Raw genomic sequence first — 25,968 nt, 5'->3', positions numbered from 1 at the left:
GACTCTCTCAAGGCTGCAAGTCTGGTGGGATTTGGATCTCCAAAAAACGCCAAGAGGTTTACTAGAAGCGCAACAGCATGACTTGGTTGTCAGCAGGGGGTTTGGTGCTCACCTGGTTTATGTGAAGATGCTGGAAAAGGCAGAGAAGGAACAGTGCTCATACTCCCCACAGACCTTGGGCTGACTCCAGGAGTGTGTGAAGGAGGGAGAGAGGGGCTGAGTGGTGCTCAGGGGGACAAAGGCCAGGAGCAGCTAGAAAGGGTGCAAAAGCAGCAGAAAGGATGGAGGCGAAGGCAATGAGGATGCTCACATCACTTTTATCATTGGCTTGACTCTGGAGGGAGAAACATGATTCTGATGCTTCTGAAAACATAGAGAGGGGGCTGCCCTGGGGCCCTCCTTTCCATTGTCCTGCTGGGAGCCACCTGGTAACCCCCACCACACAGCCACAGCGAGAGGGTGGGGGAGCCGAGACATGAAGCTAGAAGAGCCTTGCAGCCACTGCTGCAGGCTGTAGGGAGTGACTAACAAACTAGTTGGGAAATACTGAAAGCAAAAGCAAACAAGAGTCCCCAAAAATTATTCCACAGGAAAAAAAAAGACAACAGCAAACTTTCTGTGCTGACCGTGCCTGCGCCACCCATTGCGGGGTCATTTTGCATTTTACCTGGCAAGCCACACTCTCCTTTTACAGGCAAATATTATTTTTAAAGGTTACTGAGAGTCTGCAGTGCTAATGCATATGGGTCAGGATTTTCCTACTCCAAAACCACTGTTTAGTGACAAAAAGACACTTAGGAAAAATCCCTTCTACCTTAGGTTGTATTTCCAATGTGATCCGCCCCATGCATCTGACGGCTGCAGTGGGGAGAGGCAGGAAGCAGGGATACAGGGTGCCAGGCTGGATGCTTCCCCAGCATGATGGGAGGCCGTGCAATGTGATTACCAGCCCAGGGAGAGCGGAGCATTGCACAGGTTTACATGCACCATCCGTCACTTGCTGACCATGTTGTTTTCTCTTCGCACACTTGTATGGAAATAGAACTACAAAATGTTCCTATGAACTGCTCCCTGATGTGCAAATATAGCTTTAAATGACTTCTCTAGGAAAGAATCCTCACTATTTTATACAAATTGTCTTGCATGTTTATTACACAGAATCATGATCCAAAAAGAAGGGGATTCAACCCATGCCTATTCATAACACTGCTTTCCCTTATGCATTATGAGCTGAAACATACTCCAGGCCCCCTTGCATGATGAATGATACTTACTTTCCTCTTTGCTTCCAGCCTGCTCTGATTTGCTTATTTATGGAACTTCAGTGTGCTGATGGAAACCCTTCTCACCCAGTTTCTCCATGAGCCAGAGCACATCACAGGAACTGGGCTTGCAATGAGCAGTTTGGAGGGGGAGCAGTAAGGCTAGAAACACTGCTCCTGGCCTCACCACGGGACAAACACAACCTGGCACTGCCAGCTCCAGATCTGCTGAGCTTCCCACCAACACTCTTGCCACCAGCTGGTAGTTTATCCACCACATTTGAAGTCCTTTCTCCCACCCTGTGTCTCAGAACAGAGCACCAGGTTGGACATGTGGCCACACAGATGCACGGGTGCCCACCTGCCCACCCTGCTGTGCCTGGGAGGTGTGAGCAGGACGTCTCCTGCTGTATTTTTGCTTGACTGGCTCGGCCAGCCCATTCCACCGTCTGCATACAGCCCCGGAGAGAGTGCAAGGAAACAATGCGCTGGACAGCCAAGCCAAATACCAGGAGGTCAAATGCTGCAGCACGGCTTCTCGGAGATGGCACACACACCCCATGCAAGTCCACTTGTCTCCTGGCACAGGAGCATCTCGCAGAGCCTCATGCTAACACCACAGCCACAAATGCCAGCTCCTGATCCTGGGCTCCAGGACAAGCTCCTTCCTCCCCCAGAGACGAGGATTTTGCAGCCCAGGTGGGAACAAGGTGCTGGGGTGGGCAGTCCCGGTGCAAAGCGCAGCTCCCCCTTCCCCAGCAGCACGGTACGTACGGCTTCGGAAATAATCCAGTCTTCATTAACTTGTCAAATTAGGAAATTGAGAGCTGTCAAAGTGTAGTGAAGATTGGAGGTAGTTTTTATAGCAAGACGTGGGATCTCCCACTGTTTGTCTAATCTAATTTCCTCATCATTGTTGTCCTAAGAGAATCATTACAAGAGAGGGAGAAGTAGAGAGATGAAGACATGAACAGTTTCCAGTTGAAAGCACCTCCCTTCCCTGTGCGGGTGTAGATGAGAGCGTTTATATAAGCTGCTTGGGATCAGCAATTTTCCTCTGTCATAGTCATGTTTGTGTGTTAAGACAACCCTTAAGCTTCCTCCCCTCTGGTCTATCTTGCCATAGGAAGAATATAGAAAATTATTTCTTTTGTAGTCCCACCAACTCGTGAAGGCAGAGCATCGACTGAGCCCCTCCTGACCCACAGAGCTTTTGTGTTCCTCACTCTGTAGTATTAAGTTAGCTAGTTATTGCTGAGGAGAGTGTGGCAACCTGTCCTGAACCTGCCACACTAAAATAAAAGCACACAGAAGACCAAGCAAAGCCCATAGCATGAAATGGTTTTAAATCGAAGACGCTTTGGTGCACTCCACAGCAATCAAGCAGCATTGCCAAGGCACATCACCCAATGTAAAAGCACCTTCTCCTCCACTTGCTCCTGCTTCCCCCAGGCTCTTATTCAACACTCTTCTCCAAAAGAAAACTCCACAAGCATCTCCACAGTGTAATAAGCCATAGAACAAAATAATTCATTCTGGTATGTCTTTCATTTCCAGGACCACTTGGTAAAGGCTGTTAAAAAGCCCCCAACAGTACAAAGGGGAAATCTTAACATGAAGCTGCAGCGCATTTCAGTGCACGGGAATGGTGCGAGTGCTCGGTGAGGAAACCCCATGAACTTTGCGCAATCTCTCCAACACACACAGAGGTTAAGGGAGATGCTGCTGTACAGGGAGTAACCATGGTGGAAAGCCTCCTCCCGGCAGAGAAGGCACAACTGGGTTGTACAAAGGTACAGGCAGCTGGGCTGGCAGCCCCAGCATCACCATTCAGCAGGAAGGCAAAGGGTTTATTCCTGGGGTGGAAAACACTACTGTCTTCCAGTGTTGGCTTTTAAGAAGACAACACTGAGTCTTCTGAAAAAGCAACAAATGAAGTAGGATATCTCAAGCCCCTGAGATGAAGCCCTAGAGGAACCAGCTGCTGAAAGAACAAGCTGTCCAACGATAGCAGCAAACCTAAATAATCTGAGAGTCAATACTATCTTTGCTGGAACATGACAGGTTAAAACCACACTGGCAACTGATTGGAGCTATGCTTTGGAGGCAAAGCTGCCATTCCTTGCCTGCTAATTGTTATGTTTTCCAAAGATTTCATCAACTAAGTTGTGTTCAACAAACTGCTCTTTAATTACCAGAGTAGAATCCTGCTAATTAACCAGCCCCAGAAGGCAGCCCTTCATCCCTCTTAAGTGAAATTCCCAACTAATCCCTTCAGCAGTTCTGTCACAGCCTGAGGATCCTTGACAAGGTGCAAACCAGCGCAAAAAGTATCATACTCGGAAATAAAAAGCCCTTCATTCCTCTTACCATTTCTCAGCTGTGCTTCCTGCTCCATTTGCCCCCGCAGCTTCAGCCACAGCCTGGCCAGCATCTCCTCTTCCCCCAGGGCCAGTGCTGCTGCTGCGTACCTGTGCTGCAAACCGCCGTCTGCACAGTCTGTGCTTGTGCCCAGGGAAGAGCCCAGCAGCTCTCCTACAGCCAGCACAACACCATCCTCCACTTAACACCATGTAGCGTCAAAGCTTTTCCCAGGAAGATGCTGTGAGCGCCTTTTACAAAGTGCTATGAACATTTCTAAAGCCTACCAGAGCTCCCTCCCCACCTTTCATCTCACCTGGCTTCCCAGGATGGAGGACAATCCCCACACAACAGTAACTCTGCACCCAGGAGACCTGGGTGGCAGGACAGGTGCATCAAGGATATGACGTTCCTTCAAAATCCATGAAAACAGAGACAAGTCCTCCAGCTACGTGAAAGGCTTCAGTGTGACCTGCCCCACCAACAGACACCAGATAAAGCCCCAGGACACTGTCCCCATGTGGGCAGGGAGCAGCCAGGGCTCATTACCACCCCCAGAGGGAAGCAGGTTTCTTTAATTCAGCTAATGCAGCAATCTGGAGTTTCTTTGTTGTCTGTCACCATGGAAGTTAAATGTTTTAATTCTATGTTGAAAGGCCAGCAGAAATGCATTTTTATAGAAAGTTATAGGCTCTTCCTTGATACCCATTGAAACAATTTAGATGATTTTGAAGTAGTGGGGCGGGGGGGAGGGTGTCCATTTAATCGAGTTTGATAAATCATATCTCCAGGTTAAAATACTAAATATTTTAGAGACTACAAAAAAATAACTATTCAACATTATTTGGTATAAATACATCTATGCTATGGAGATTAGCAGAAATGGAAGGACAGTTCAAAAATTCTACAGTATTTAATTTAATGGTTGCAAAATTCCAATATGCAGTTTGTCATGTTCCTGTAAACTTGCATTACCCATTTTGATTCAAGCTTAGTTTTGGATTGTGACATACAATATCCTGAATTTTAGTCAGATTATATGCATCAACCCAGATTCTAAGTAATAATAACAATTATAATCAGAATTAAGTCATATAGAAAAAAAAAATCCCTAGTTTTATAGACAGGGATTTAGGCATTTAGAACAACGAAAAAAATCAACAATTCATGATGTGGACTTCAGTGATCAACGTGCAGCTACCCTATCTTATGGCTAGGGTGGAGTCTCTCTCAATCTCTATCCCATGTTTGAGCATAGAAACACTTTCCTTCAATAGGAATGTAAGTAATATCTTAAAGTAATATCTTAAATTAGCAAGTCCAGTGACATCACCAGATCGGCCACTTCTGCTGCAGGTCCAGCTCTGCCAGAGTCAACATCTGTGCTCAAAATGAACCTGGAGCAGAGGTGAGAGGCGCTGGCTGGTTTCCAAGGGTTAAAGTAAATGAAGGACAACGTATGTGATTAATTCTGCATTAGTATTCCATTCACATTTCATCCAAAGACAGGAAGGTATTTCAAGTGAGAAATTTTGCTCATCAAGCTGTTGAAAACATTTTTCTCAAAGTTTTCTACCCCTCGTTTCTCCAAAGTCACTTTCTGACTCTCTCGCACAGGCCTGGAGGCTGTGGGTACCCATCACACCTGCAGACACCAGCTGGCACCTCACGGGTATCCGGGGTCCCGAGACCTCCCTTGACTCGTTCCCTGGAAAAAGCAGAATCCCACTAATTGAAGATAAAAACGGGGGCCACGCAATGAGCTTGTTCCCCCTTGCAGGGAAAGCACCTTCCTGAATTCCCTTATTTCTCAAGCAGGTTCAGTGTCTCCACACAGGAGTCGATGGGTGATGGTGTACCTACAAGGGAAACCACACTGAGTTTCAACTCTGTTTGTAGTTAAACATATGTTTAAAATAAAATAAAAATATAAAAAAATATATACGTATCTTGGACAATTTGTAGACAATTTAATGGGAGTAATACTATAAAAAGATATTCATGCAGCATTAGAGGCATCTTGGAAAGTCACAGTGGTAAAAATTAATTTAGGAAAGGCTAACTGGGATATTCAATACACTGTGACTGCAGTAGTGTGAACTGAAAAACATAACATAATGAAACTGGTAATAGTCTCCGTTTCTTACTTTGAAACTTCAGTTTAACTGCAACTCAAAAATACCTTGAATATTAACTGAATACATACAAGAGATAGTACTAACAAATTATAGGCCTCCTTTCTGATTTAAGAACAATGACAAAAATTAATCTAGGAACAAAACATAGCTTCTGAGAAGATAAGTTTTACATAGGTTTAAAAAAGCAGGGCTAGCAATATTAAATCTCAGGAAGCAATTAGAAAAGCAAGACACTCGGATTTTAGAAAATTTGTTTAATTCACAGTGCTCATTAGCTGCACAGTTTTAGTTCATAAATACAGATAAAGCTGTAAAAAAACATCAGAAATGTGTGATTCTTATTTTTAAATTTATTTTATTTTAATGGATGCCTCTTAATATAGTAAAGATGTGGAAATCAGTGCAACATGAACAGTTGCCAAACACAAACCTCTTAACAATGAAATAATGCTCAGCAGAGAACACACTCATCTCTACCTGGCAGCTTCTTGTAAAAGGAACTACAGCAATCTTTGGTAGTACATTAAAATAAACTAATACCTCAAGTAATTAATATAGACAAATAATTAAACACATTTTGTATTAATATTCATGCTGCAACACAAAACCAATTTATTTTCTGTATATTATTTTTTTAAAAAAGGTCACTTAGGAAGTCATGATGGCTTGAAACCACACACAATGGGATCTTTTCCTTTACACCAAGGTCAGCAGCAGTTGTGATCTGGACGTCTGGGTGCACGCACAGCCCTAAAGTACTCACAGAAGTGTGAGTGATGCATCCAGTTAGTCTAATCCCTTAGAAATGATTAATGACACTTCATCATGAATCTACAGAAAAATATCATAAGAACGCATATCATATAAAAACGTTAAAATAACCCACCCCCTCTTATATAAGAGAGATGTCAAGTTTACAGGGTTTCCTACTGAAAGATCTCTCATTCTGGGCTGAACAGGGGCTCTTCTGAAATCACTACAATTAAAACACTCATTAACATCATCCCATGCAGGGTTACTCCCAATATAAATGTATTCTCTTTAGTTGTTTGGTTAGTGAACACTTTACTTTTCCGCTGTCAGTGCAAGACCAGATTATACTGAATATTAAAATAAATGCAGTGCAATTTCTTTCTCTCTTGGGGCAAATTCAGTGAGTAAATCTTAACATGATAGGAATGCTTTAAAATGAAAATTAAAAACAGATTTCACCAAGCCAGTATTCCTCTACATACAGCACACATCTAGAAAAAGCAGCATACCATCTTTGTGCTTGTTCGCATTTAACTCAATATAGAACAAAATGAAAGCCTGTTATGAAAGAGAAACAATGTAATCTGATTGAAAAAATAAGTGGCCAAAATATCTTTTTAAACAAAAGATGAGGAATTAAAAAACCCCAACCAAACAAGAAGTAACTAATTGTGCATTTAGAGGTTAAGGCAATTGTTTTTCCTCATTTTCCCAGTTTGAAACGTTAGAAACTCGACTGCATGTAGTGCTTCTGCAGGGCTTCTGCCACATTTCTCCTTGTCCAGACCACCTCAAAACACCAAATAACACCAAACGAGCTTGGCACCAACTGCTCTTAATGTTTTCCCCGTTGTCCTTCAAAAGCATGATGCTCTCTGTGCGCTAAGGAAGAGAGAAGGAGAAAAGAACGAAAAGAACATGTAACTCTGTGAAGGAGTTGAAAAGTTTTAAAAAAGAGAAGACAACAATGTATAAAGAGGAAACATCATGCCAATGAGTGATGTTTGGGAATATACTATTCTGATAATGCATTTATATAGAGCCTAAAATAAGAGAACCCTTAAAATCCTGGTTGTAAATGGTTCATCTAAATGAATACTTACATTGACTAGCATGTACTCTTGAGAGTTAAAGAGATTTTTCTCACTCATTTTACAAATTAGGCATATTAAATATGAAACTAAATATATTATACAATTAAGCTAATATATTTTGAATGGTAGCTAACTTTTACATTGAGGGGACAAAACCGCGTATACTTTTGAGGCAATAATTTAAATGCAGTAAGAGATGCTGTATTTCTAAATGGTTAATGGTGAATCAGACAGGTTATTTCCACAGCATCTTGTTTCTCTGATGAAGGTGGAAATTAACAGTACAAAATACTTACATTTATAAAAGACTGCTTTAAAAGATGTGTGTGGCAGAAGTTTATGTATCTTTTCTAAAACTTTTGCTTCGCTTGCTAAAGAGGCGTTCACGTTCCAGACTTGCACAACATCTTCACGGTCACGAACACTGACGCTAACCCCTATTACTTCATCATCTGCACAGAAGAGGAAGCATCATTAACAAATACTTTAAAAGTGAGACATGTCTAATTCGATACTTAAGTATTATGAAACAGTGTCCAAAAGCTGACCAAACCGAAGAAATTAAAAAGAACAACCTCCGGTGAGGACAATACCAATGTTCAAACTAGACAAAATAGTTACCAGAAAGAAACAAGCACTGTATTTATAGAAGCTTTTGGAAATAATACCTCATAGTGGTTTTAATAAAGTGCAAGAGGGTTATTAATCTTTGCTACTTGCACTCTTGTCCTTGATTAGAATGGGATCACAAGACTCCCTTCAGTAAGGTTAGCAATATGAACTAGTATAGGCAATTTACTTACACTAACATCCATAAGCAAAAAATTGGGGTGAGGGTGAAACAACTAAAACCCCAGATAGTACTTAGTGGAGATCAGACACCCACATTTCTAGACTTTGCTCTTTTTCCCTCTACATTTTGTGAAGTTAGCAGCAGGAAGGGGGGGAAAAAAAGCACCCTAGTCAGGCTGCTGCTGTCAGTGTTGGTAACTCCATGCTCTACGGAAGAAGCACTTTTTGGTTTGAAATTCTCAGAATGCAGCTTTGTAGAGAGCTCAGCCTAAAGCACTCAGCCTAAGGTCAGCACTGACCTTCACGGGGCAGCTGCAGTGACCTGGCATCGCTAACCCCAAGGAAGGGGTCAGTAATGATAATGCAAAGGTGGTGTCAAAAGCATGAGGCCAGGGGGGGAAACCACCTCTGCAGGCAGCAGAATATCACATATTTCCTTAAACTGACCTCAAGTCCACCCTAGCAGTATAAAGGGCAGGACCACTCCCTTCTTGCTGCCAACTCAATTACATATATTAAAGATTTTGAAAACTGACTATTAGAAATGTCTCTTACAGCTAAAGCATTTGAGGCTTGTATTGTGTGTCTTCCAACTCTGAAAAATCGGGATTTTGAGAGAAATACACTATTTGAGAAACCAGTTTAACAAAACTTTTGTAGAAAAAACAAAGCCACCAAGGTGAATATACCAGCAGCAGCCTACTGCTGTATGCCTGCTCCAATATATTAGCTACACATAAGAGAAACTGTTTGAAAGGTTTTTGCTGAGCTGCTCTGAGAACCCAAGGAATGCAATTTTTTTCTCTGGAATGCTAAAGCAATGAAGGAACATCCTAACAGAATAGTCACCGTGACTGCAACAGCCAGTTTAATCAGATTTTCATGCTTAAAAGAAGTAAATATGGTCAAAAAGTGATGGAGAAGTGTCACTCGAACTGAAGAGTTAGTTTAGCAACCAGTTCCCAGAATGCCTTCCCTCTAGGCCAATGGATCAGCAGGTTCATCATTCGCTTCACCCAGAGGCAAGAAACAGTTCTGTAACCAAACCTGAAACTAAATGGCCATGGACTTGTACTCACTTTTTATGACTAGGAAGCAGCATCTGATGATCTACCTTAAGACAGCTACTGCTCCCAGACCCTTCCTGGAGTCTATTTCCAAATGAAATGTGCAATCCCAGAGAAGATACTTATTCTGAAAGTGACTTTGTTATATTATTACCTCTGACCAAAATCACATGTGAGCCTCTTGATGATTTATGCCTGTTTTCCAGCAAGGTATTTTAAGATTATTTATGTAAATTCAATTACACTAAAGATAACTTTGACCTAAGCGGTACTTTTAAAGTGATAATGAAAATACTGCCTCTAGGTATCTCCTGGGGTTCAGGTGAGCCAGGTTTGTGTCATGGCCCTGCTACGGGCTTTTAATGTCACCACGAGCAAACCACACAGCTTCCCGGCCGGCTGCTGACCCTGGCAGGAGAACCAGAAGGGACCAGGAGGTCCAATGGTGGGCATCTAATTTTGTTGCTTCAAACCGTGATAGTACAAACAATCTAGTACAGAAATGTAATTTGAGGTTCCAGAATCCTGGTATTGTAGAACTAATAGTAATCATTTAAATGCTAGCTAACAGATAGACATTCAATAACTAGAAAACCTGCTGGATTCCCAGGGATGCAAGCTGTTGGTCTGAAGTCCTGAGCTAACACAGTCAGAATAGCTTGTCCCCTTCTTAATCACAACAGGTATGAATATGATTTCCAGCCCTGTACCCTATTTTCAGCAGTGTTTCCATGTCCTGCATTCAAACTCAGTGTTTGCCATGCCAGCCTCAATCATTTTTAAGTTACCTGCTGCACAACAGTCTGCAAACTGCTCTCCAATGGTTGCTAACAGCAGCTCTTTCCAAACTGCAGCCTAAGAAAGGGAAAAAAAAAAAAAGGAGAGTTACATTTACATTATTATTTTTTAATTTAAAAGTTAAGTTTACTAGCTCGGTTTTGAGTGCATTCTCTTTCTGATGTTGTCTAGACAAAAAAGAGTATTTACTGTAAGTACATGCTGTGTTGTATAATTAATTTCTTCAATACAGTCAGAGCAAGAATTTAGACCCTGAAAATACATAGTGTTAACACACAATTGTCCTAATAAATATTTTAAATATTTAGCAATAAGTTTACCTTCTCTGTTTCTGTGTCCACAACTCATCCCGAATGCAGTGGCTAATGTAAAACATTAAAGCAGATTTTTCCTGAGAATTTCCCATGATAAAAGACCATACGGCTCTGCTTGTGATAATTTGTTTCTACAGAAAAGGACTACTATCCATTTTAAGAAAAGTACCTGAAAATCCTAGTGGTAAATTAAATGGATTTTTATTTAAACATCATCTTCGATTTGCCTCGACTATGAAGTAAGTCCATCTTTCAACAAATTTAAATGCTAACTAGAGAATTAAACCAGGGAAAAGATGATGCTTTTCTTTGGCTGTCACACTAATTACACTATTATTTCCTTTTGACCTAAGCCAAAGCCAACACAGAATTTCAAATGTGTCTGGACCAACATGATGCTCCAAGGTGTGGGTTTACAGGAACTTTTTTTTTTTAAAAAAGAATACATCTGTATTTATCTATATCACCATAAGGACTTCTTCATATATTACTTCTAAGGAATGTCTTTCCTGCTGTATGAACTTAGCTTGAGTGTAAGTACTATTAAAAACCCCAGCAAATCAAATGTACTGTGTAAAAACAAAAAGCAAGCACCCATGAAGAGACAAACAAATAAACTGCTTTGAAGGCATTTTTGAGTACTCCTAAGTGATATTTCAGAATACAAAGGATTTCTGTGACTCATTATCATCTAATGGGCAGGGAGCATTTCATCCAGTAGGAAGCAGTTTCAGAATCAGCCTTATGATGATCTAAAAGGTATTAGTTTTCATATTAAGAACCGGCATACAGAAGGGTCACTGTACACATGCAACAACATTTGAGTGTCAGTATTCTGTCAGTCACTTTTTCATACCATGTGAAAGACTGATATCTTTAGAAAAAACAACTACATTTTCCTCCCTTCACACCCTATGAAGCGCTGCTATAGCATAATATCTTTTTGAGATACATCTGTACAAAATGGTTTTTAGCCAAGGAGATGCAGTGTGCACGTATGACAAAGAATGTAGTAAAAAAAATGAGAAACAAGCATAAAAGTATTATTTATGCTATTTACAAAAGCACTAAAAGCTGCCTGAAGTAACCTGAGATGTGTGGTACGCAGTTTGAGAGATCAAAAAGTACCTTCATTTCAAAAAGGGGCAGTCATTCAGCCTCTGAGAACAATGCCTCTGAGGTCCCTAAAGTCACCACCCAGTAATTCAGGCTCCCCAAACCACTGGTCACTTCTGACAATCTTCACACCTTGATTACAAGAGGAACAAGAAAATTTCAGTGTGTTGTGATCCCTGGGACTGCAGGGGATGAAAGCTGCAGTTCACATACAGGGGAAAGAAAAAAGCCCACAGGCAAAAATCAATTAACTTTTGGCTGTCATTTCAAGTACCATCTTTCAGCATTTCGTGTGTTCTCCAAGGCTGTCACATTTTTTTGACACTTCACTTCTGGTGTTTAAGGCCTGATCCAGAACACACTTACACACACAAACACCTCATGTGAAAAGGTCAAATCTCCTCGTCGTGACAGTTCATAGAAGTTGCTCACATGCAGTTGATTAGGGGTATAAAGAGAGACCCAGTTGTTTCAGCAGTGCTAGAACAATGACGTGCCTGAACACATTTTATCTTTCACCTTTTTAAACTCAGAAAAAGAGAGGAAAAATACTGAGCAGTGCTACAGTTTCACAAGATGCACACAAGATGATCTGACAACTCACTGTTGCCAAAGGGGACCGTCTCACTTTTCTATTTTACCCCTTATACTCATCTAAAAAATGTCTCCTGGCCATACAGTCAAATTAAAAAGAAAATAAATAGGAGGCTTTTTCTGACATCAGAGTGAACCAAGTTGACTCACAAAACAGCCCAATGATCACCACAGCCGGTGCAAGAGGGATTAGGAAAGAATGAGCAAGATCTTCCCCCTCCCAGTGGGAGCAAGCCGTGGGTCAGGATTAGCTGTCGGTGGAAACAACGCCTCAGTCCGCATTCAGCTACAGACAGTCACAGCCCCACTCACAGCCACACAGAGGTGCAAACAAGCTGTGACAGGCAGAAATAGCCCTACCGAGTCTGACACAGAGTTTAGGAGCATTTCAGTGAAACTCTGAAAGCCGTGCTGGACTCTGCGTGTGGACTTTTGAAGAGCATCACCAAGGTTCTAGCTATAATTTGCATCTTATATTATCTGGAAAATATTTTTATATTTTTCTTTGCATGCCTGGAAGTAAACAGTCTTGAGAACAAAGCTGACTATGAAATACTGTGCTTCCAAATGGAAATTGAGTATAACACTGCAGCCTTCATTTGTTTGATAACACAGCAACAAATGTTATCAAAAGCAAGAGAGTTGTAATTACCTGAAAAGAAACTTTTGCTCATTTTACTCTTAAAATAAAAGGTTATAGACTTTAAAATCCTGTCTGGTTGTTGTGTTGGGTGATGTCAGAACTAAGAAGTTTTACAACAGCTTTGTTAGATGGAGTTTAAAGCAACTCCCTTACTGAACAATGTCTAAGTAAAAAGTCAATGTCACATACCGTACTTTCTTTAGGGACCTTCATTTTCCATACACCTCCTTTGGCATTGCTTTCTTCTTCCCTGGTTACAGGAAATAGATCAGTATAATAAACATTCAAATCCACATCTAGATAAACCTATGTTTGGGGTTTAGTTTTCCCAGAAAAACCCCATTTGGAAGACAATTATGAACTCCATGTAGCATGACTCAAGCTATGACTTCTGACATCAGAGATAATTCTTTCATTGTTCATGTGAAGTGTATCCCTCAATACCTAATCCCTTTTCTTAAGTTTTGTATGTTGGAAAATACTTACATTTTCCCTGACTACAGACCATCTTTGAAGTGGCTGTGCACTATATGAGAACGAGCCACAAAGCAATTTTATGTTTTACTATGGTAACTTTTTATTTTGGAAAAACTCTGCCGTATTTTCACAGAAGCAGCTTATTACTCTCAAGTTTATCCAGTCTAACAAAAGAACATGAGAGCACTTCAGTTTTGTGATCATCAGTCATCTGTATCATTATTACAATAGCTTTAGTGGAAAGAAAAAATATTGCAAGATAAAAATAATTCAAATACAAGTAACATATTCTTTGTATTCTTGAATTGAAATTCAGAAGCATATTTTAATTTCTTAATTACTATTTCATAATTTAATTTCTTCCTTACATTTATGTTCACAGGTGGACAATTAAATGACAGTCTGTGTTTTTAATAGACTTTCTTTAGTACAAGTCACTTGTAAGCTCAACAAGATCCTTAGGATGTTACTTTCGTGGGTCTTAGGTTCAGGTGTTTGGAGGCAACAGAAACAAGACATTCCCATGCCACACCTGCCTCCTTTCAGCACCTCAGGTTTTTTCACTGCCTGTTCCCAGAAATGTCTGATGATAACATACATACCAAAGTGGCCGTCTTTCTCCTCGCATTAAATGGTAACTGCATCTCAGAGGCAATTTTGTCACAGGAGGAATGTTGTTGTAGACACTCCAGAAATCCTTACAAAGAAAAAAATACTAGTTGCATTAACAGAAGAGAGTAAGTTTCATGCAGATTTACTTATGTGTTCATTTTCTCTAAAACTATTATGTCCTGCTCCTAGAGAACTGTCACCTTCTACATTATAATAAAACACTCTGAAAAGAACATGTTGCAATATCACTTCTACTTTTTTTAAATGACATTTCTGCATAAGCTGGAGGTAAAAAGAGAAGCAGTTGAACTGTGGGTTACTTTAAAATCAAGGTCCTGAGGAACAGAGAGAAAAAAAGTCATCAAAATCAGTCACACCAAGTATGTCAGAACAAACCAGTACATAAAACTTTCTTAGCATATTAAAAATACATATTTGTATCAAATATCCACCTTGTTTCACTTAAGACTGGTCTAAAACTTCAATATGATTATCCTGAACTATAAAAACATCACAAAAATAATTCTGTGGAACTAAATGCCTAACTAGCAAGTCAACTACTTTTTCTAGATTCCAGTGAAAAGTTTGAATCAGATGCAAAAAGCTTGAGATGCACATATTAATATAGAAACGCAAGAAAAATTAGAAGATCCAGGTTACCAGGAGCCAATGGATTCCTTCCCAACATTTTCTGCTGGTAAAAGCAAAAGCTGTCACGCCTGTTTGTTCAACCAAAAGCGGAGGTGAACAACAGGGAGGGATGACTGAAAAGATCCCAATCCCCTTTCTTTTTCCAACAGCTGTGAATAAGAAAGGATTTTTAAAGATTTATGTTGCATCAATATGCAATGATGCAATATTAAGCATTAGTAAAATTCATTAAGTATTATCTAATACTTAATCATTAGCACAACTTTAGAAACAAAGATTGCAACACTATGTGATAAAAATTCTGTGGCCCTTGGCAATTCTACCTGCCAGCCATTACCATTACCCAGTCACAAGAAGAGATGGAAGGCTATTAAAAAACATCAAAAATTGGTATGAAGCACCTGTTACACCTGTTTCAACTTTCATCTTACCTGGCCGTGTGCCCAAACTCTAAAGCTACCTACAGAAGCAGCAGAGTAATGCCAGCAGATGACTGTGGGAAGATTTGAGTCCTGGACCAGTGACTTATTTTGGAAGGTTTTGGTTTTGAACCATCCCTCAGGCAGTGCAGACTGGCATTCCTATTGACTGGCTACTGCCCAGGAAGGACAGTCAATGCAGATTCTGGTTTTGCTTGCCCAAAGGACAGTCATATTATACACATGATAGCACAGAAAGCACAGGAAAGCACATTACAGGCCACGCTGCTAGCTTCTGATAACTTCATCCAGCTCAAGATTCTTCCCAGAGAACATGAAGGAGATTTTTGTATTTTAAACCCCAAATCAATGAGAAGAAAACCTCAAGCTTTTCAGCCAATAGAACCTAATGATTTAAATAATGAAACCTAGATTCAGAGTGGGAAAACAAACACCATCAGATACTCTGTACACCAGACCATGGTCTTAAGCTGTCCTTTTTTCAAAAAGAACCATTGCAGCCCATTTTGAAACAAATCCACTTCTGTTGTCAACTTTAAATTTAAAGTGTCACTTCATTGCATGATCAATAGGGATATTTTGCTAACAGAGAGAGGTGAGAGGGAACCTCTTCCAGGGGTCTGCAGGACACTTCCATCCTTTATGCCAAAGTACTTCCATCAACAACCCCATCTTCAGAAAACTCCAAAAGCCAATTCATTTTTTAGGCCTATTAGCTGGGAAGAAAAGAAGTCCCACACACTGTACCAAATAGTGCGGATGTAAATGAGAAAGCCGTATTTAAAACTTCAGCAGACCACTATGGCTGGGCTCCTTCAAATAGACGGTGTTTGATTTACCTTAGAATTTCAGAGATTTAGTGAACTAGAGTCAGCGTAGCATTAAGGTGAGACAAATACCAACTCACTATATTTTATGCTAACTCTGGTATTGAAACAAAGATGTAATTTTATTTGCAATAGATGCCCACTGCTTGGCACTGACAGACAATTCAGACACATGCAGAATTCTCATTGCTCCAAGTATTGCATGATTTAAAATAACTTGAATTCAAGTCAGTTTGCTGGATTTTTTTTTTAATATAAATTCATGCTCAGGGAGAGAAAAACCCCACAAGCTGTTATTTTTAGGAAAAATAGTTAAGATACATAAAGTGTAACAATCCAATGGAGGCACAAGTGGAAGCTCAGGAAAGTTTAAGAGGGGACTTGCCTGATGAATCCAATATGCTTCCTCCTTTCCTGGTCTGGAAAGCCAAATGAAATTCAAACAATGACTAAGTAATACCACACACAACCAATAACACGTTTCATAGCACAGGTAAGCAAAGCTGCAACTGTGACTCATCTGTACAAGCACTAATGTAACTTCACAGCTTCAGTTTCATTTTCCAAGTATGGCAACTGCTCTAGCACAGCCAGACACCGTACCTGCACTGTTTGTACAGTATAAATCTTCTTCAAATTTGATGCACATTCAGCCGCTGTCGTACCAGGAAGTGACCTTGAAAACAAAGTAGAGATTAATAAAAATATTTATCTTAGCGAGGTGGGAGAAGGGAGATGGATGAAGAAAGTGAATCATACAAGTGTGAAGCTGAAATAGTGACATATCGAAGTTGCATAATAAACTCCAATTCCAGTTATTGTGAAGCATTCAGGACAGACATGGATCTGTCAGAGAGGGTCACAAAAATGATCAGAGGGCTGGACCAGCTCTGCTGGGAGGACAGGCTGAGAGAGTCGGGGATGGTCAGCCTGGAGAAGGCTCCAGGGTGACTTTGTTGCCACCCTTCTATATTTAAAAGGAGCCTATAAGAACAATGGGGACAGACTTTTTAGAAGGACCTGTTACAATAGGACAGGAGGTGATGGTTTTAAACTAAAAGAGGGGAGATTCAGGCTAGGCATGAAGATTTTTTTTACAATGAGGGTGGTGAAACACCAGCCCAGGTTGCCCAGAGGGTTGGTGGATGCCATGGCAGGGAGGTTGGGCTAGAAGGACTTTGAAGGTCCCTTCCAACCCAAACCACTCTATGATTCAAGGACAGGAATTCAAGTGCTTTTATGCTTTTCAATAAATCAAGATTCATAAGGTGTTTTGTAAAATATTTTGATCAAACAGGTGAATTAGGCATTTTAAACCAAGAATAACAGTGCTCATTCTCACAGCCACTCCACACCACCACCAGCTCTGCAGTCCCCAGTGCCGGGCTGCCAGCAGAACGAGCCCGGCCTTCCTTTTAATTCTATTTAACACAACGCACAACCCCCCCGAGCGTTTTAAGCTACTCTCGGTATTTCATGCGTTTAAGATCAAAACTCATCCGCAGAGCTTCTGTAACGAACTGTCCCTATTTCCCCAGCGGCCGCCCCGAGCACAGGCCGCACGGTGGCAGCGCCGGGCAGCGCCGGCGGCGGGAGGGGCGGGGCCTGAAGCGGGAGTGGGCGGGGAGTGGGCGGGGCCTCCCCTCCCTCCCCGGCACGGCGGGGACGGGACCGGTCACACCTGGGACAAGGTCCTGTTCCCAATTCCCATACGGAGCTGCTCCCTTTAAGCGCAACACAGCACCGGCTGCACCCCCGCATCTTAAAGGTCTTTTTCCAAGCTAAAGGACTCCATTGGTTCGGTTATAACCTTCACCACACGCGCCATGGGAGCGGGCATCCATGCCCTCGGACATGGCTGTCACTGCACCACCAGCACATCAACGCCCATCCTGCAACTCCCAGCACACGCCCCCACAGGCACAATCTTGGGCGGAATGAGGTCAAAACTGCTAAGGCACTTTCGATTTGTTAGAACTAGAAACATTTCTGCCCGCCCCGCGAAGCTGCAGTAGGATTTCTAATGAAAACTGAATATCGAAGCCAAAGCAACTTCCAATTGCATATCAGAAGAGGAAAGAAAAATGTGCAAAAATAACTCAATCTGGAAACAAAAATGCGTAAAATGACTAAGTCTGGAAACAGAAGTAACAGGGCAGATTTAAGAAAACAGAAGAAAACACAGTTGTTGCTCAGGTACCTGTTGAAGAAAGAACAAGAGCAAACTGGATCTCAGTAACCTTCCCATCAGTGTGGTGTTTGCCCTGACACATCAGATCAGCATGAACTATGTCCAGGAAAACACCAAAGTTACTCTCAGTTGTTACAGATATAATTTAGGCTCTGGGGTAAAACCTAGAAAATCATGTAATGGGAGAAATTCAATATGCAAAACTACAGAAACAGCATCACATCTTCAAAACTTTAATAACAGGTCCAAGGTTTGAAGACTCCTATCAAAACAAGTTACTTTATAAATACATACAAAACACAGAGAAATCCCTCCCAGTTTTTTTCAGCATCAACAGACAAACTAACATCTACTTACTATTTGCCTGTTAATCACTAGACATGAGTATATTGCAACAGTGGAAATTATGAGAAAACAGTGTTACAAGTCCAAATTTCAAAAATCACTTTAACTAAAGGTTATTAAAAACAGACAAAAAAAATCCCAATACATTACTATGGCACAGGTTCTACTCCTGTAGCTCACAAACTTTAAAAACTCCCATGAAAAAACTGATAACTTCAGAACAGCAGCAGACAAAATTTTCATCAATGTGCTTAAAAGGAGTTATCATAGCAAGTTGGTTTTTGGGGGTTTGGGTTTTTTTTTTCAAATTATTTTTTAAACACTTTACACTCAGCTTCTCAGCATTAAGCAACAAAAAGAGAAATTCACAGTATTTAATGGAAACAGAGTCAGATAACTTTTGAATGTACAAAAAAAAAAAGAGTAGTAAATTAAAACAGACAGAAAACTTTGCAGGTGATTTAATTCTGATCATCAGCAGGGAACAGTGGATTTACAGACTACCCCTTGTTTTTCCCTTGTTGCTGACAGAAGTAGTACCTCTTACTAACAATTTGTCTCATGTATAATAGAGCACAAACAGGCAAAACCTGAGATAACTTTGCCTCTTGCCTCACACCACTGTCCAAGAAATCACTTCTCTTAGGCACTTCTGCCAGTTTGCTAACTCAGCAGTCACCAATGCATATGGGATTAAATGTGTTGTACAACATATTGTATCATTGCTCCCTATACTCGCACTGATATTACCATGGAGATGATGCGATGGTAAGGTCTATTGAAATAAAAGATTAAGAATTGTTCCCTAATGACAGCCTCCAAAGGTCATTTAGATAATCACGGTAGCCATTTAGCAAATTCAATGCCATTTAAAAGAGCAGCTATGATAGACAGACAGAATTTTCCACTCCAAGGTTATAAAATGGTTCATTTTGATAGTTGCAAATAACAATTTCCAGGGAAACTATGTGACCAGCTGGCAGAAAACACCAACCAACCAGCAAATTATCTGTTTTGAAAGTTAAGGTAAGTGACCATTTATTTCTGGTAACCTGCCTGGCAAGTGCTTCATGCCCACAAGATTACACAGCATTAGTTCAGCCTTCCACCCAGCTCTGGAAAGAGTCACTGATTTATAGGTGAGTATGGACCCTCAAACTTTTTTATTGAAGAAAACACAAACCAAAATGAACAAACAACAATAACCCCATGAAAACTCCCCAAAAGCAACAACAAACTACTGAAGGGACCACAAGTGCAAAAATGATGACACTCATCACTTTAAAAGCTCAGGATCATTTCCTGCAGAAATTACACCTGCATAAATTTGGTTTAATGGATGAGTACAAAGTAGAGGCAGTATTTTAATCACAGACAGAAGGAAAAAGCCCAGATTTTCCTGTAAAATTACAGACTGCTGACAAATCTGAACCTCAGTGTTTCTGCAATAGCCACCCATAAACCCAGCAGATCAGCAAAGATAACAACTGAGGACACTTTGTGCCTTGAAATCATGAAATTGTGATGATTTTTTTAAACTGAGTAAACAGAATACGTTTAAATTAGCAGAAATGGCAGATGACTTCTAAGTGAAGGAATCTGTAGAAATTCCTCCTGCTGTAACTCTTCCAGCAAACACAGTCTAAGCTTGGAGTAGTAAAATGGTTGTGTACTTTGCTAAAAAAAAACCCACAATACACATTCTATTACAAAACAGGAACCCTGCAAATACTGACCCTTAAAATGAAGCTATTGCAGGATTCCTCTCCTTCAGATAATTTTAATATCATCAACAGTAAAATGAAACTGATATGCCATACCGAACTGTCAATTATTGCCATGGTGAACAGCTCATTTCCAAGTATTAATAACTCAACAGGCCCTGCGAATCCCCATGAGCACACTAACAGGAGGGGACATGGGGCACGGCACCAGTCAGGCACCGACAGCTCCTGGGGGGATGGAGATAGTTGGTCTGTCACCACACCAGCTATAAATGCATTCACATTTGGGTTCCCCATGGAGAGCCTGCACATAAAACAGTCAACAGTTCTTCTGGTCTGCTTGTTCCATGTCTTGTGATGCCAATTTTCTGCATCTTCGGATTCTTTATGGGAGGAATTTTAGTGCAATATCAGGAATAATCAAGTTGCCTAATCAGGCCAGACCCACTGTACAGCATCTCATGGCAAACCGCACGGGCATCAGTTAAAAGGGCAACATGGAAACAGGAATAATCTACGCGAACTGAATCCTAATGCCAGCTGGCTTCACTACTCCTTCATTATTCCAGCACGAATAAAGAACAAAGGATACAAAGATAAATTCCATTGTTTTATTCATGAATAAACCTCCAGGTGGTTGCGCTTATGTTAATGTCTGATGCTGAACTGTAGCTCTTCTGTTTCCCTGCAAAGAATTAAGGATAAAAGTTTTCTCATATGTGCTCACACTGGCCTTTGTTTCCCAGTGGGAATCTCATCAGTGCTTTAGCGGGAGCTTTAAAAGCTGTCAAGCACTACTGAAAATACCCCTGTAAGTACTTTGCTACATCTGCTTTTGGTATAAATAAGCAAAATATTTACTTACAAAGTATAAACTCAAAAACATGCCGTGGCAACTCAATAAATCTGGTAATCCATTCTGAATACAAAGACTGATTTCAAGCCATCAAAGCCTGTCAAAATGCATTTACCGGGTTGAACATTCTTATAACATTAACCATCACTTTTCTTCGTAAGCCACCTACTCATAAGCTTTAATAGATGAACTAGATGATCCTAGATAAATAAGATTTTGCTATAGGGAAGAAGGGAAATTATTAAGTTTAATTTCAAATATCTGATGTGTTCAGTTATGAAGATTTGATTATGAAAAATCACATTATTATGAAAATGGTTCAGTTATCAGAATTTATTTGCCAAACTTTATTCATATATAAGTCATCAGTATAGCGTGCAGAGAGAAAAAACAACACATGAGGATAATAAATTTCTGTAAGAATATTTTTCAGTTTCCTGGAGTAGACTAATAACATTGCATTACTTTTGCCAATATTTATAAGCATATTACTCCTCTCGCAAAGATACAGATGAGTTAAAACTATTCTTGCAATAGAAACAAAATTACCTAAAAAGCACTGTTAGAAGCCAGGCAATAAGATGAGGCAGGCAGGCCATGATCCTGCAACGCCACCTGCCCTGTTGCACACTCAGACTTTCATGGAAGTGAGCGCATCTTTGAGGCTTATGTAGGAATGAGACTTCTGTACAAGGCTTTTGTGTCATGTGTGCTCAATTTCTGAGGGCGCTAATTTGTATAGAAGGGCACTGGGATTTTCCTCGCTGTTGACTGAAGTGGTCTGTCAGCAATGCTGGCAGCTCAGATGCAATTAGGTCTTCAAAAATGGCTTTTTGCAGGGAAGTGCAACATCATCATTATTGCATGTGCATGCACATTGGACCAAAAATTGTTGCCACTGACCAAAACAGCTTCTCATAGTGAGGCTTAAAAATCAGACAGCTACTAGCACATTCCCACTGTTATTTTGGTAGGGAAAGGCGTACTCAGTATAGCTTTAAACGTAAGATGACATACAATACCCAGGCTAAAAACCAGTCATGATTTGCAAGGTTTACAAAGCAGGACATCTGCATCATGTCCATGTGTACATCAAAAAGCATAATCAGCTTCACAGCTTCGTATTTACACAAAGATGACGCCCAGATTCACAACCTCAAATCCCATTAAGGGATGGTTTCAAGTGCCTAACATAGATCCAGGACATCCAGCCTTTGATAGTCATTTCCTTTGACTTCTTTTGTGCAATCCCTGTGTTGCATGTGCTACATAACATGAATATAGTGACCAGATTTGTAATATTTGTTTTCAATTTGTTATATGTAGTGATACATATTGACACTTTGTTGTAAAAAAAAATTGAAAGACTATACAGTGTAGAAAAACTAGAAAGGCAACACTTCATTTCAAAGCCTGAGGCCACTATAAGCAGGACTCTGCACCAAGCCAGAGCTTCACCAAGGTAAACACAAGTGTGAAGAGCCACCAGCATGAATCAGCTTCCCAAGGTGGCACCAAAGGCATCTGCAAGACTTGCTGAAATTCCCCATGGCCCGTAACATCGCTGCGTGCAAAGTACTACAAATGAGACAAGTAGGTATGAACTTGAAAACCTGCAGAATGGACAAATGAAATTGCAAATCTAAAATCCTGGTTTCAAAACTTTTAGCACATGACCTTAAAGCATTTTAACAGTTAAAACAGAGATCACATTTCTCTTAAGAGAAAAAAAAAAAAAACATCTGACAGCTTCTCTGCCTTCGTCTATAAAACTGCTGACCTGCGAGCATTTGAAGACCATCGATGGGATCTTATTTGTCAAACTGGTGAATAATATTCTCCCAAACGCTTTCATCATGCTCACTTTCCTAAAGTATATACAGGGTAAGATACAAGAGCGATATCAGATGGTTACTATTTCAGACACACATACCAAGAAAGGCTTAGAGCTTACGGGAAACGCAGATGCCCTGTGACACGTGTGTGAAGTAATGGCAATGAACCAGAACCTGGTCACAGGATCTCAGTCTCCAGATGTTAAGCCTGTGCCAAGGCATTCACAGAAACAAGTGCTGATGTAGACAGAAAAAAAAATATGCATTTACTTCTAAAGCAGGAGATGTATTGAGTGACACTATGATAAAAGCAAGGTCATGAACCCCAAGGGAATCACTCGATAGCATATCACTAGTTGCTACAGAAAGTACTGCTTAGCTGATGGATATTTAATTTAACAGTGTGACTTAATAAAAAGATAAATTTTCGAGATGTGAAAATGTGTGACATGGATCTGTCTCACAGTAATTTAATAGAAAAAAGATAAGTATGTATACATCTCAACATCTATTTATCCTTAAGCATCACTTCTTCCTGCTTTTGAGTCCAAGTACAGGATAAAATGTAGTAGCAGTAAAAAATCCCATCTAATGAGGAAACATCACTGTTCCACACAAGGTGCTACTAAAGTAAGTTTAAAAAGTGCCCACAGTTATCATCTATAGAAAGTCCATCCTATATCCTCCAGCAAACCCGCGTGGGTGTACCAACAAAAGTCACAGTCACTTCTGTAGGACTCTGTAGAGAGACATGAACCTCCCCACAGAGCAGTGAAGCTCATGGTGCATCTTTCGTGTGCTTTTTAGTGCCTTAAATGACTTCTAAATGGATGCAGCCTGCCTTGTTTGCAGTCACTCTTGTTCCCTGCCATTACTCCATCCCTGTTGCTGGTAAACAAAACACAGTTTTGTGTGTATATGGTCCCTTTTTTTTTTTCTTCTTAAATGTACCCAATTGTGTTTGTAAGCTAAGGAACAGCAATACCACCTAAATGCACTTATATATGATGGGAAAGAAGAAACATAATAAAAAAGTCTACAGAATAATTGAATTTCTAGAGTCTAAATTAAAATGAACCAAGGAAAGAAAAAAAAAAATCATAATGCAACTCAGGAACTTGAAACAGATTTTAAGTTCCAATGTTGATTATAAAAGATAGACAGGCTTATCTCCACCTGGCTTATGTAAACAAACAGATCTGGATGGTAACTTGCTTAAACAGCAGTACAAATGGTGCTTTTTAAAAACAAACAAACAGAAAACACAACTCAGATCCTGAACCTGACCATAACTACATCATGAGTTCAAAAGGATTAAGTAGAAATAATTTGTGGGGCTATTTCTAAGATTTGATTTGCAGGACTTGAGAATATTTGTGTGCTTTGTTGCTATTTCTGAGTTGAAAAGTTAACCAAAAAAAAAAAGGAGAATGTTACAAATTGTACGAGGCAGTATGTTCAGTGGCAGAAAGAGCTTTGCTTTTGGAGTGGGGGGAGAGGAGAAATACAACAGGAAATAGAGAAAAGGGAGATATAGATGATTAAAAACAAGATGCCAGAAAATACACACTAGAAAAATAATACCAAATTCTGGTTTTAAACTTCCTATTTCAGTTTTGACATTGGTACGTTCACCAGTGCCTAGTTGTATGCATCATGGGGGTGAGCTCCCTTTGCAGCAGCTTGCCACGGCCATTAAAGACTAAAACTTCACACACATGACATGTGGCATGAACATTGCAGTTAATTTATAAATTTTAGCTAATCCTTCGAAGCAGATTGCTTCCGAATTTAAGAACTGATCATCCACAGGAGCCAAACCTGACTATTAAAAACTTAACAAATTTGACATGTCACTGCCGGGTCGCTGGGACTCGGTCCGTTTGGGGCATCAAGGACCGCCCAGCCATGTACAAACCCCGCAGCCGCAAAGTGTAACCTTTCCCCTTCTATTTCTGGGGCTGGCCAGAGTCATGTCTAAATTTAGAGTTTAAAACACCACCGATGTTGCCTGAATCAATGTCCATTTGTTAAATTACAAAACCGAAACCGTTTCCCGAACCGATTTAAGGAACTAACTCCCAGAAAACGCGAACGCTCCCGCCAGACGGAAGAGCCATCACTGGCTGTTGCTGCCGAGGTCCCTCACATCGGCAGTTTTCCCACAGGCAGCACAAGACTAATTTCCCCTTCTCCAATCTGTTGGACGAGAGAAACCGATAAAAAGCAGAGATGCTTCCCACAGCCGGATTTTGGGGTTCTTCCCCCGTCTTCAAGCTCCCTGCCGCACCCCTCCCGCCTCGCTGCGTCCCGTAGTGCTGCCGCCCACCGCCCCCCTGACCCCACTCACTTGTCCAGCCAGAAGGTCCAGCGCGAGTGGAGCGGCAGCCCCGCGTGTTCGGCCGCTTGCCCGCCCGCCGCCTCCCGCCCGCCGCGGCGCTGGGGGGGGCTGAGCGCCATCGCCCTGGCCGGGCCGGGGGGGCGGGCCGGGACGCGGGGAGGGGACAAGGGACTCTGCGGAGTGGGGGGACGGAGAGGACGAAGACGACGAGCCGGGCAAAGTGAGGGACGGAGCGGGGCAAGGGGCAGGGGAGGGACACATCCGCGGGCACAGCGAGGGACAGATACGCAGGGACAAGGGGCCATTGGACCAAGGGAGCGGCGGGAAGGACAGACGGATGGGTGAGGGGAGGAGGGAGCCACACCGATAGTGACAGCGATGGACATGGCCAAGGGCCCATCTGAGGGCACGGGTGGTACCAGAAAGGGGCCCTGAGCCTGGCCCATCACATGTGCTCACCCCCATCCCCGTCTCGGCCCCTCCTGGCGGGCACTGCTTTCTTAGACCTTTCCAGGGACCCACTGCCTCCAGGCGGCTGGGCAGGCAGGGTACCCGAGGTCACCGTCCTGCAGCGAGCACGCTGCCAGCAGCCCCTTCTCTGCCCATCCACAGATTGCACCACAACTAATGAGTCTCTGGAGCTGCCTTTCTAAAAGCAATAATCTTTATGTCCAGTTTGGCTTAACAATGCTGGCCAAAACACTAAATCTCCCTAAAAATCCAAGTTTTAGGACACA

General features: G+C 41.3%; 1 protein-coding gene across 1 annotated transcript; it reads right to left on the bottom strand.

The window, feature by feature from the left end:
• Positions 1 to 7,349: 7,349 nt before the first annotated feature.
• On the bottom strand, positions 7,350 to 25,350 carry EIF4E3 (eukaryotic translation initiation factor 4E family member 3; the record flags this gene model as incomplete). Its single annotated transcript, XM_080350694.1, has 7 exons — positions 7,350 to 7,396; positions 7,905 to 8,060; positions 10,256 to 10,322; positions 13,122 to 13,182; positions 14,012 to 14,106; positions 16,543 to 16,615; positions 25,241 to 25,350. The coding sequence occupies 7 exons, from the start codon at positions 25,348 to 25,350 to the stop codon at positions 7,350 to 7,352; spliced, it is 609 nt and encodes a 202-aa protein (XP_080206820.1).
• Positions 25,351 to 25,968: the final 618 nt, after the last annotated feature.

This window comes from Nesoenas mayeri (assembly GCF_963082525.1).
Source record: "Nesoenas mayeri genome assembly, chromosome: 10".
In the NCBI taxonomy this organism is placed as follows: Eukaryota; Metazoa; Chordata; class Aves; order Columbiformes; family Columbidae; genus Nesoenas; species Nesoenas mayeri.
This window is presented reverse-complemented; position numbering and strand designations above follow the sequence as displayed.